The sequence below is a fragment of the Triturus cristatus genome, chromosome 11 (assembly GCF_964204655.1).
Source record: "Triturus cristatus chromosome 11, aTriCri1.1, whole genome shotgun sequence".
NCBI classification, from domain to species: Eukaryota; Metazoa; Chordata; class Amphibia; order Caudata; family Salamandridae; genus Triturus; species Triturus cristatus.
Window position 1 is genome coordinate 365,278,670 of NC_140594.1, and position 13,344 is coordinate 365,292,013.

Here is a 13,344-nt window from a genome sequence, read left to right on the forward strand (position 1 = left end):
CTACGTCAACCTTAGCCACTTTATCCTCGTGACAAAATACAATTTAATTTCCCTGCATGAATATCTGCATACTTTTCTTTATCCTTTAGTGTACATTCTCTTTTATATTCTCCTTCAAAAAACGATTTTAAAAACCTTAAAAAATTCACTTTTTTGCACCTTTGTTTGAAAAAGAATGCTCTCAGACGCGAACACTTCTGCCCCATGTGAAATGGTCCTAAAATCAAACTGTGGTTAGTAATAATGGGGGCTTTAAGAGGCACATTTACAACTTACCGTCCCAAGAAACTGATTGGAGGACTCTCAAATCTCACTGTAAAATGAATTGTCTTTAAACCCTGACAAGTTTTGAACAAAGTTATTAGTTTTACATATATTCCAATACAGTTTTTGTAAATTTAGCTCTACTGTTTAAGAACACAAATGATCATCAAACTCCTATAAATAAAACTGAGGGTTATTTGGCAGAGAGACTGGATTCGGAAAAGGATTGTGGTGGGCGCACATATCTTATTAATCAGTATCCCTGCAGGTGGCAGGACTCTGAGGAGAATCCTACCAAGATTAACCATGGCAACTATTCAATATGTAAGGTGTTTAGAAGCATAGATGTGAATTATTTATTATTACATGAGATAGTGACAGTATAGCACTCTCTCTCTGCAGTAAAAGTCCTAGATGGACCAGTGCATACATGCGACCTGTGTTGTAAGTGTAGTATTACCATAATGCAATGTCCTAGGTACAGCGCTGCAATGCTGCAGAAAACGTTCTAAGTGTAGCGTAGCGTAGGCAATGTTCCAATAGGTCCTTCCACTACTGCAGGCGGCGAATCAGGTACTCCATTCTAGCAGGCATCCAGGTGAGGCACAGAAACACTGCAAGAAATATGTCAAGGTCCTTGCTGCAATTCTGTTGTAACCTTCCAAAATGCAATGCTGCAAACCTGCATGCAGTAATGCAGGGGCAGCACTGCAAGCAGCCACCCAAGCACACCAATGAACGTCTGTAAGGAGCGTTTAAAGTGCGGTGCTGCAACCATGCAATAAATATTCAAAGTGAGCACTTTTTCAAAAGCAGCTTTGCCAAGTTGCAAATATACTCACGAGGCAGAACCACACTACTGCAAAATAGTTGCAATGACAGCACTGCGATACACGAATACACATTTCAAGGGCCGTATTGCAATTCTGCAAATATTTTTTCATGGGAAGATCTGCAGACCCGCATCTTTGCAATTACAGCTACATTGTTGAAAATGCAGCACTGTCGTCCTTTAAGCCACCTTCGAGGTACAGCAATAAAATATTGCAACATTCAGCACTCTGCAGTTGCACAAATGTTTCAAATGCAGTACTGTGGTACTACAAGAAATATTCCTGGTTTACACCATGACCTACATCAAGAACATTACTGCAATGCTGCTAAAAAAATGCAAGTACAGGAGTGCATACCTGTTAACAGTGTTGTGTGGAGCATTGCAATTATGGAAGAAATTTTCTGAGACTACCACAGCAATATTGCAATTGCTGTTCTAGATTCTGCATCACAATATTGCATGCAACACTCAGCAAGAAAATGAAAGAATTGTTCTAAATGCAGCATTGGCATTCTGTCTGTTGAGGTGTATTGTTAGTTTTTGGACCAATGCATGATGGTCGCGGATCACAAAGGAAGGATAAGGTTGTAACTTATCAGCATTAGTTATGCACTGATGCACAGGGACTTGCTTCAGTGGAAAGGACACTCTACTGTGCACCTATCACCACCCAGGCCTTGTGCACAGGACTGAAATCATCATGGACTTTCTCTTCCAAGACAGCTGCAGACTTCACATGGCCAACGAGATGGTAAAGCTGGTAGGGCGCTTTACTGCCAGAAAGACTTTGTGAAATCCATCCACCTAATCTGCTGTCTTTCTGTTCGCAGGCTCTCCAGTCTCAGAGAAGGACCAAAGTGATGGCCAAATGTATCTCCCTCAACAACTACAACACAAGCACTACAAATGTTCTGATAATCGGAGCAGGTACCACAGATTTGGTTCTGGCTAAATGTATAACGGCACTGGGGGCTGGGGTAAAATCCAGGTAACGGAATGATTTTGTTGTATGAGAGCCTCAGCGTGACCAATGGGGAGTCCAGCTTACGTGGCAACAAGAACATAGCTGAGTCTAATTCAGTTGTTCCTGTCAGCTCTTTTGGTTACAGATAACATAGAATGTATACCACACCCAGAATAAACTATCTAAAAGAAAGCAACAGCATTTGTTTCAACCTTCCAGAATTGTGGAGCACTAGTCCATGATCTGTGCCTCCTCCTTGGGTGGACCGCCCGGAGCCACCCATGAAAAGGTTGCTTGACAATTAGCACTTTGAATGACAGAGTTGAAATACACTACCATAATAAGTCATTTCGCCACAAATAAAGTTTTCCTTCAGATCTTCCTTTTTTCTATGAAACCCCATATCCTTTTCTAATCCTTTTTCATTAACAACTTAATCTCTCACTCCCCCAGGGACATCAGCACCATAATGGCATCCTGAATCCAGCTCACTGACTCAGTGACAGATGGAGCCCTCCACAGTGAGCATGTCACTATGCCTTTCACAGCTTCCGCTAGTGGCGTGGGGTCGGCTTCCGCAAGGAAGTGCATATTTTTGCTTTGATCCCACTCCCTTTTTGCCCTGGACATCTGGCCTGTTAAACCTCTGTAGCAGCCTCATTTACATGGGCTTTGTTCAAATGGACAGCTCTTTTAGGGTGAAATAGTTCCATTCTATTCCTGCCACTTTGGTAAATTGCCTCTACCTGAGCTGACATTTTGAGCACTTGTACCCAATGCATATGTTCGGTATGGAAGTGAAGGAGAACGTTTTCCACCTGGCATCTAGAATGTAACATGTGCTTTTAGTGGTGCATAGTTCCTGCAGCAAGGCTCCAGAAACAGCTTACAATTTAAAATCTAGTAGAAAACATTTTTTGAAGAAACCCAACACCAGCTATACACAGATTTATGCAACCTTCAGAAGGTTCCCGAAATATTGATAACAGTTTGGTTAAGTCTGAAGGCTTCACTAGTTCCTACGCCAAAGCCATTGCCATGATTCCCACCCTGCAACCTCCATCCCTCCTAGTCTATTTTCCCCATATACTGTGTATAACATGTTTACTTGGGGCCTGATTCACAAAGGGCCTCCGCACTTATGGCAAAGGCCTCTCAGTCATGAGGAAGGTCCCGCACTCGTAGTGGGACCTCCGCAATGAGAAACTGAAATGGGGAAGTCCCAACACGAGTGCGGCCCTCGCCACGACGACGGGGCCTCCGCCACGAGTACGGAGGCCCTTCGGACTCTTGGTCTTCTGCCTCCATATTTCTGTCCTGTCGATTACTGAATATTACTCTGCAGCCTCCTTATCTTTCTTATTACTGCAACCTGCGCCTAAAAGCTGGGCTCCTGGCATTTGTTTTGCATGTGTTTGCACATTACAAGCAATACACTAAGCTTTCCGCCCGACATCTTTTGTTTCACTTTCGACCGACGTATTACAATGACGGTGGTTGAAAGTGAAACCAGCCGATCATTCTGGCTGGCTTCCGACGGGCTCAAGTAGCCCGTCAGCCAGTTGGAACCAGCACGTAATCCCTTAAGGACGGCGTTTCCGCCATCGGGATTACGATGTCAGTTTCCCACAGGCTTTTCATGTCGGGCTTTCCGACAAGAAATGCCTGTCTGAAAACAATTTGGGGGGCCCTAGCAGGGCCCCCTTGCAACAGTGGCCTTCGGTTGGGGGCCTGAAGGGCACATATGGTGCTCCCCTGTCAATCCCTGCACTGCATGGCAGGCACCATGTGGTCCCTGCCACACGGTGCAGGGATTAACAAAAACTCCCATTTCTCTATGGGAGCTTGTGCTGCGGCTGGTTTCAATCGCAGCACAAGCCTCCATAGAGAAATGGGAATGTGCGACTGCACCATGTGCGGTCTCATCCGAATACTGAGGTCGGGACCGCCAACCAGAGTAGTATGTTATTGAGTTATCAAAACATCATATTTCAACTGTGCGACTGTACATAGCCCGTTGTCATGTTCCCCCTCCCACTACTCCTGGAGTCACCGCTTCCCTGTACAGTGACCAAGAATCCGATTCTGCGTGTTCTAATAACTGCCACTGGTCCCTGCTGTTGTGCTGAGAGCCATTATTGCCATTATTTGTCGCCTTACCACTCATTCCTAATCCGGTCCTCTATTATCCATTTCTCGCCCCTCCACCCCATATTTAATAATTTTCTGGGACATCCTCTAGTTTTGTAAATCACCTACTCCCTTGCATAACATAGATTCATCGCTCGCTCCCAATCTTGCAATTTCTGAGGTGCTGCAGTGCCTCATTTAAGCGTTAATTCATGTTTGGCAAGAAGAATCCCAGATTAATAAGGAGTTTTTATGGGATGTAGCATCAATGCCCTCCCATATCCCCAGGAGCACCAGCAGTTTGTGTGGTTCTATATATATTTCTGCTGCTTCCCCTAGTCTTGGTGGGACTCCCTCCCAGAACTGATGAGGGTGCGAGCAGTCCCATAGTGTCTCATAGAATGTGGCCGTCTGCCCACAACCCCGTAAACATTTCTCATCTGCGGCTCTCCCTAGTTTATATAGGAGGACCCTGGTACAGTACACTCTGTGGAGTATTTTTAGTTTTATCAATCGGCACCTAGCTCTGATTGTTACCTCTCTGGGGAATTTGCAGTCCATCCTCTAATTCCCCCACTTTTATTTGACAATGGTCTCTTAGGCATTCCAAATTATGTTGAATGTTTCTTTGCACCATCTGGTACATGAGGGATATCACTCTTCTGGTAATATGACTGTCCAGCAGGCAATTTTCTAGGGGGAGTTCACCAAGGTCACCTCATCCTGTGGCACCACCACCCTCAGCGCGTGGCAGAGCTGGATGTACCTGAACAGCTGATGGGGTGCCATGTCATACTCCGCCCTTAAGTGGTCAAACGGGATTATAACATTCATGTCCCAGACCTCAGCTAAGGTAGATATGCCTATGTCATCTCATTGTTTCAACCCCTGTCGTTTTGTCATTGGGCCAAGGTTTGTGACCAGCCACAATGGGGTCTTTGGAATAAGCCTCTTGTGCCATCCCATTTCTTCATTTAATGTGTGCCAGGTAGTAAGGACTGTCGCTGTAACTGGTGGGGTGTTTTTGTGTATTTTGCCTCCATGCAACACATGCAGATACCTATTCTCCCCTAGTGCCTGCCGATCAAGTCTGAAGGTCAGGTCCTCTTATGGCGTGTACGCCCACTCATTTATTATGCTGACCTGTGCAGCTTGGTAGTACTTTTGAATATTTGGGAGCACTATGCCCCTTTCATATGTAGATTGCTGTAAGGTAGGTAGTACCATCCTCAATGGGCCATCTCCCCAGAGCAGAGATGTTATTATAGCATTGATGGCCTAAAAGAATGACTGTTGTACAACATACAGGGTATTTTGGAGTATGTATGTGAATCTGGGCAGGGCGACCATTTTAAAGAGTGGTGCCTTCCCCAGTAGTGACTGAGGCAGCGTCTTCAAATGTTTAGCTTCCGTCTCCAGTCTCTGTGGAGTAGTGGAAGCAAGTTGTCCTTGTAGTGGGATTTCTCCCCGCGGGAGATCCATAGTCCAAAGTATGCAAAATGTCTGCCTTCTATCGGGGCACTGGGAGGCTCGCTGTTGCCTTCCAGGTGCCCATTGGGAATATAACAAGATATAGCTCTGCACACTTGTAAATATTCGATTCTCAGCAATCCACAATAAGGTACAATTATAGTGTAGTTGTATGCTTATATAAAGAAACAACGTTATTCAGTTGATGTTGATTTTTCATCTTTATTCATTATGCAACCGCCAACGTGTTTCGTCCATACATAGACTTCTTCAGGGCTCAACAGTAAGCTTTCTATATTGTCAATTATTCATATTCAATATGGTTAACAAAGTCTGTTTGCGAAAAGATTTGTCCGGACATCGTCCATCTTATGTTTCCATTGGGCCAGATAATGGGTCGGTCACAGTATTCGTCCGTCCTCCCACGCCCGTCCGGTTCAAATTGAGCCAGACGGGCGTGGGAGGACGGACGAATACTGTGACCGACCCATTATCTGCCCCAACGGAAACATAAGATGGACGATGTCCGGACAAATCTTTTCGCAAACAGACTTTGTTAACCATATTGAATATGAATAATTGACAATAGAGAAAGCTTACTGTTGAGCCCTGAAGAAGTCCATGTGTGGATGAAACGCGTTGGCGGTTGCATAATGAATAAAGATGAAAAATCAACATCAACTGAATAACGTTGTTTCTTTATATAAGCATACAACTACACTATAATTGTACCCTATTGTGGATTGCTGAGAATCGAATATTTACAAGTGTGCAGAGCTATCTCTTGTTGTATGTACCTAGAGAAACCAGTTGGTTCTCTCCTGGTTTCCCTAGCTTTGGGACGTAGGGGATTGTGTCCCAGGCTCTTTTGCACCTTGTTTGCTGCTTAAAATTTGCTGAGACGTTTTAGATTGGTGCGGGTTTTCGGACTTCGATCCCCATTTTTCTGTGACGCCCATTGGGAATATCAGTGATTTTGACCAGTTAATTCTCAGTCCCCCTGTAAATTTCAAATAGATCCCCTATTGTCACCAGGAAGTAGTCCAGATTGCCCAGACAGGACATCATCTGTATATACCGAAATATGTATAAATGCTATTTTGATATTGTATAAATATATTCTTCTCTTCACCCCAACAGGGCCTGCTGGACTGATGTGCGCAGAGACACTGCGGCAAGAGGGGTTCTCAGACAGGATTGTGATGTGTACAACTGAGAAACACCTACCTTACGACCGGCCCAAACTGAGCAAGGTTTGTGACTCTGGTTCTGCTGGGAAATTGAGAGAAGTATGGGTCGAGTAGGCTGGGGCGTGCATGGGTCAATGGTAGCATGATATGAAAGGGCGGTGTTTATTGGAGGAAGCATGAATTGCTTAATCATGTACCAAGGATTACTTTCCTTTCGTATGTTCCAGTCACGTACCCTGCACAGAACCAGCACAACCTCGCTGCTTGGCACTCTGCACTACTACCTCAAATGCGGATCTATCTTACATCTTAATAGGGGATCCCTATTGAACGGACAATCAATGATGAACTGTAAATGCCAGTTCCCTCTATTCCTCTCATCTCTTCTACACCAGTGTCTGTCAGACAAGATCTCCTGTTATTAGCCTAAAATCTGTACAGGATACAGTGGCCTCCAGTTAATAACTTATACTCTGTGGGTAGAATTTCATACAATATTCACCTTTTTTACACCACAGAATATTATGCCATTAATACAAACTATATTCAGCATAGAGACCAATGTTAAAGAATTGATTCAGAAGTTAAAAATAGTGTGCCACTTGCATATGTGCCCACTTACACCAACACTGACCTTTATCTAGAGTCATACAAAATGCTATGTACACAAATAAAAGTAACTATTATTAAAATAAGATAGGTTCCGATATTCCCAAACTATACAAAATATGTCTTATAGTCCATTCACTTCAGTTTTGTATTCTTTCTTCAGGACAGTGTCAGTTGTACTGGAACAATTTTTAGACTGGGGATGCTGCCATTATATCAGTGAAGTCATAGGGACTGTCAATAATACAAGCATCTTTTAAAAAAACACAAGTGTAGCAAATCTGCATGCCCAGTTAGAAAGAGAGGGGTAAAGGATGCGGTATGCAGTTGGTGGTGTATTTTGGAACACTGGTGTGGTAGCGCACTGTCATTTACAGACACCACATTCGCTGTTGAAATGGCCATTTAATTTGCACAGACATATAGTTTTACTGGTAAAACTATATAGCGCACAAACGATTATGTGTGGAAATTGGTTTTCAGTGAATATATTGATCATTTGCGCATCACCAAGTAAAGTGACTTGATTTGTTTTGATCCTATTAAAATGTATCCCTTTCCCTTTCCTTTCTCCTTTCCTCTTTCCCCCTTTCTCCTTTCCCCTTTTCCCTTTTTCCCCTTTACCCCTTTCACCCCTTCCCTCTTGCCTCTTCCCCTCCACCTTTCCCTTTTTCCCCCTTCCCCCTTTCACACCTTCCCTCTTCCCACTCCCCCTTACCTTAGCAGAATTATCAACTAGGTGGCTTTTACAAAATCCTTCCACTTTGCAGTCACAGAATTAGGAGCCAGATGTATCAAGACCCTGTTTTGCAATTTTTAATTGGGAATCTTTGCGATTCGCAATTAGGAAATGGCAAAACGGAATGCATGAAACTGTGTTTAAGACTTTTAGGGATTCCTAGGGGATCGCAAATGACCTGCCTCATGAATATTAATGAGGTAGGTCATAATTTGCGACCCCCTAGGAATCGCAAAAATCACAGGGATGGTGGCCTGTGATTGCTTTTAAATAAAGCATTTTTTTTTTTTTTTTTTAAAGGGGACCCCTTTCCATTTGCAAATGGGTTACCACCTACTTGAAGTAGGTGGTAAAATGCGAATGGTTTGCGACCGCATTCACGGTCACAAAACATTCATGCATACTGTTGGGATTCCCTATTTGGAAGGGATGATCTAAACACGTCCCTTCCAAATAACGAATTGCAATCCCATTTTGCAATTCAGTAACAGGTTACTAAATCGCAAAATTGGAATTGCTGCTTCAGAAATGCATTTTTTGCGATGGTAAACGGGCTGATTCTGCTAATTGGCTCGTTTGCGAGGAGCAAAATACATGATGCATCTGGCCCCTAAAGTATGCGACCTGACAGCATAGTCAAAATTGAAGTACTGGGAATTTTAAGCCCAGCGGTGCAGGGGAACACACCCTAAGACTTCGGGTTCTTCCTGTTTCAGACCCACAGAAACACAGAGTCTTCTGGGTGAAGTCAAAGATCGATTTATTGGCTGCAGACCAATTACAGGTATCCTAGAAGTACAACAGCGTGTATGTTCTCAGGAGACTGCTTAAAGTTACAGAAGCGGGCTTCTCCTTAAATACAAAATATCATGCTTCAGGCACACATTCCTTGTTTTACGATACGGTCATCTACATGTATCTATTACAAACGAAAAAGGCAGAGTCATGATGACCATCCCAAATTCCAGTTAAGCCAGCCCACAATTATTTACCCAGCAAGGCTCAGATCCCACATCAGATATCAACAGGCCCCAATAAACACGAGCATCTCCTGTTTGGAAAACAAGCCATAAAGCAGGAAGAGTCAGGTGCGAAAGAGATTAGCTGGAGGCTTGTGTGGGATGAAAAGACTTTATGGTGTGTCAAACTCTGATGCTAATCACAGGTGGCCGCAGGACGGGGAGCTCGTGAGACCGGACTGACCTGGGGCAGCGGAGCCAAGCTGCCCAGGTCACAGAGAAGTCAAAGGAAGGCACATGTGCTCTAAAGGCCCGTATTTGCTTCATGATATGTAGCCTATGTGAGGGCAACCATAAGATGGCCACCGCTCTAAGATGGAACCCACGAAGTCAATGTATAATAACGTATACATAGTGCATTTATCAATGAAACGTTATATAAAGCACTTGTACATACCGCATTGACCATTCGCGGTTCGCTAATACCGGGATAGACAGGGGTAGGGCCCTGCCTCCCACGCGGTCCCAAATTTCACAGTACCACAGACCCTCCTTTTGCCCTTACATAGGCAATAACTATGCTCACATCAATCCGAGTCTAGGTCAATATTCACGAAGTCATGGAGATGTTGCTGTAGCATCATCCTATTACTTAGCTCGTCCCTCGATACAGGTTTCCTTACACATAGTGTAGCATAGAGGCCACATATCGCAGGAGCACACTGTATGCACAGACAGAACAGGAAAAGGATGGCTAAGATCATTCCAATGACCATCAGAACTTTCCAACCCCAGGCAGATATCAGTTCCCAGAACCACCCCACCAGTGACCAATCTCCTTTATCCACGTGTATGGATTCAGATATTTTATGCAGTTTGGAGATGGCTTGATAAACTGTTGGAGCATTATCTGGTATGAAAATGCAACAACTAGATTGGATAACCTTACATACCCCACCGCGGTCTGCAAGTATAACGTCTAGAACCATGCGGTTCTGCAAAGTCATGAGGCGATCCGCTTGGAGCTCAGCTGTCAAATTACCAAGGGCACCAGCCGTAACATTAACAGTGGATTCAACCACACGAGTCAGTTGTCTCAGGTTCCTACTATTAACCATAGGTCCCCAAAACGGCAGGAAACCCAAAAAGAAGTCTCCCGCTTCCTGACCGGCAGTATCCTCCTTACTAATCACGCCTCTCACAACTCTGGTCTTGTGATAGTCAGAGGCAGCAGTAAATGTTGGCGGTAGCAGATTTGCAATATAACATGTGCCCGAGAAATCAGGGGCAACCATGTATATGCTCGGTCATTGCAGACAAAATATGTACCCTTGGCAGCCAAAAACGCAGGGGAAAACTGTGACGGAAAAGTGTACGTTTCAGTACAGTCACTTCTCCCCAGTTGAGCTCTTGGATTCTGACCATTACCTTGTAAACAGAACCGACCTATGTGGGGTACGACCCAAATTGGGGAGGAGATTTTTCGCTGCCTTTCACCCAGACTAATACTATACCCCGTCGCATTCCACCCTACATAAGCTCTCAATTCCTCCTTGGGAATAGATGAGTATGCGTCGATATCTCTGCTCATATCGGCAACTCCTTTCATTAAAGCTTTATTATTTGTGCTAGGTCTGATGGAACGCGGTTGTCGCGGGGAGTAGGCGTCTAATGCAAAGAGAAACATGGTCTGGAATGCCCATGACGATCCATTGTAACTAAACGACAGCACTAGATAAGGAATACCCTTGTTAATGGTATGTGGCATTAAACCGCACACCCAGCAATTGGTTGTATTCATGACTAGTTGGTGCTGGTGCAGGAGCTGAATAAACGAGTTGTTTACGAACTCTGATCGGCTAGCTTGTTCGTGTTCAGGCAGAGGGTGAAAAGAGTGTGAGGAGACAGTAGGTTGAGGTATAGGCTGTACAGTGGGTGCAATGGGCTCTTGAGAGGAGAAGAATACAAAACCTACAGTAAACACTATCATACTACATAGTATAAACAGACATAATAATACAAAACGTTTGCTCTTCATTTTTTTACACATTTTTGCTTTAAAGTTCATTTCCTCAGCGAGTCTCTCCATCTTGAAAAACTCCATCCTCTAATCGTGCCGCTCGCGGCGGGTGAGTATCTTCTGCTAAGGAGTACGCCTGTCAGTCCAGGGAACGCCCTAGACCAACCAGAACCGTTGACCTAACGTCCTCGGCCTGTACTCCAAAGTCTTGGCACCGCGACCCTGCGGCTGAACCCGGATGGTGGTTCGAAAAACAAAAATCAAGAAAGTCCTTCAGATGGGAGAGCTATAATATCAAAAAACAAAAAGGTAAGGGAATCTTTATTTGTCCATAGGCCTTGGTCTTAAGTTATAGCGGAAACGGCCAGGTACTGTCTGATCTTGAAAGAAGAGTTCAGGCTCTGTGGTGTCCAATCGAATTGACGGTGGCACAGCTTCTTGCAAAATATCGTCACTCTGTTGTGCTGAAGTTGTGCCTCTTACGCGTGCATCACTGAATGGTACAAAACGAGGTACAGTGTCTGTTTCAGAGTCAGCGATACCCTCCTGGACCCACTGGTCATACGGTAGAGGCAAAGGTATCCTCTTGATGTGGGCGCCGTGGATCCAATTCTTTTTCCCCTTTACTCGAACAGCTGATCTTGTAGACAGAAGTACGAGGTGAGGGCCAATCCAACGGGGCTCATCGTTGCTCTTCCGCTGGAAATTCTTGATGAGCACCCAGAGGCCTGGGGGAGAGTATCATGCACCTGTTGGTGTAAAACACGCAATTTAGCCATCAATTCATACAAGTAATCAAGCAGTACTGGATGTTCGATTTCGCTGAATTTTGCCGGTCTTGGCACACCCCATACATTGGCCGGGCGGCCAAAAACCACCTCGTATGGACTGAGTCCCACTCGTGAATGCACAGTCATTCTGGTGGATAGGAGTGCTAGAGGCAGAGCGTCAGGCCATTTAAGACCGGAGCTCTCCTGGATTTTGGCCAGCTTGAGTTTTAGAGCGCCATTGTAGCGCTCTACTAATCCAGCTGATTGGGGGTGATTTGCAGCGTGGAACTTTTGCTTAATCCCTAATCCCTCACACACATTCTTCATCACTCGACCCACAAATTCACTCCCATTATCACTCCACACCATTCTCGGCATTCCAAACCTAGGAAAAAAGTCCTTCACAGGGGCGTTGGCTGTGGATAAAGCAGTGTTGTCTTTTAGGGGATATGCTTCTATCCATTTTGAAAAAGCGCAGACAACAACCAATACATATTTCAGGTTGTTGCACCTTTCCATGTGGATAAAATCTAGCTGCAAAACTTCGAATGGATATGATGGGGGCGCAAAGTGACCAGCTGGAGTTGGGGTTCCCCTACCAGGGTTGTATTTCAAACATACCATACAATTCTTGACTACATTCTCTGCACACATGGGAATTGCAGCATTCTGCCATACTGGAGCCAACAACTTACAGATTCCTTTCATACTGATATGTGCCATTCCATGTGCCATAGTAACCACTGAAAGCACATATGCATCAGGTAACAACCATCGCCTATGTTCTGACAGATCAATCCAACAACCATTCTCATTCAATTTACCCGTACTTTCTCTCCACTTGCTCAACTCTTTCTCTGTGGCTTCAGCTTGAAGGGACTTCACACTCTCTATCGTGTTTTCACACATTCCAACATCACCAACCCATCTTGCAGGGCCTGCAACATACATTCGAGTTTTCACATCTTTTGCTGTTTCTTTCGCGATTTCATCAGCAAACGCATTACCACGACCAACATCATCAGTGATTTTCTTGTGCGCACTGCATTTCATAATCGCAACTTGCAACGGTAGGGTCAGTGACTCAAGGAGATCATTTACCAACTTGCCATTCTGAATCTTAGCTCCATGCGAAGTCAGGAACCCACGTTCTTTCCACAATCGCCCAAAACTATGCGTCACGCCAAAGGCGTACTGGCTATCCGTATATATGTTCACTTTCATTCCTTCAGACAACACACATGCTCTTGTAAGGGCAATCAATTCTGCTGCTTGAGCCGAATTATGTGGCACACGCGCAGTTTCCACAATCGTGTGCAAAGTCGTGATAGCATATGCAGCAGTTGTATCACCATTCGGAAGCTTAAAGCATGAACCATTCACCCATAAGGTAC

General features: G+C 44.6%; 1 protein-coding gene across 2 annotated transcripts in view; it reads left to right on the forward strand.

The window, feature by feature from the left end:
- Window positions 1-13,344, forward strand: part of AIFM3 (AIF family member 3) — a 284,806-nt gene that overhangs the window by 153,075 nt on the left and 118,387 nt on the right. For both annotated transcript variants that reach the window (XM_085633940.1, XM_085633939.1), the window contains 2 exons: window positions 1,930-2,026; window positions 6,804-6,916. In XM_085633940.1, coding sequence (XP_085490066.1) covers window positions 1,930-2,026; window positions 6,804-6,916 — 210 coding nt within the window. The remainder of the gene's footprint in view (window positions 1-1,929; window positions 2,027-6,803; window positions 6,917-13,344) is intronic.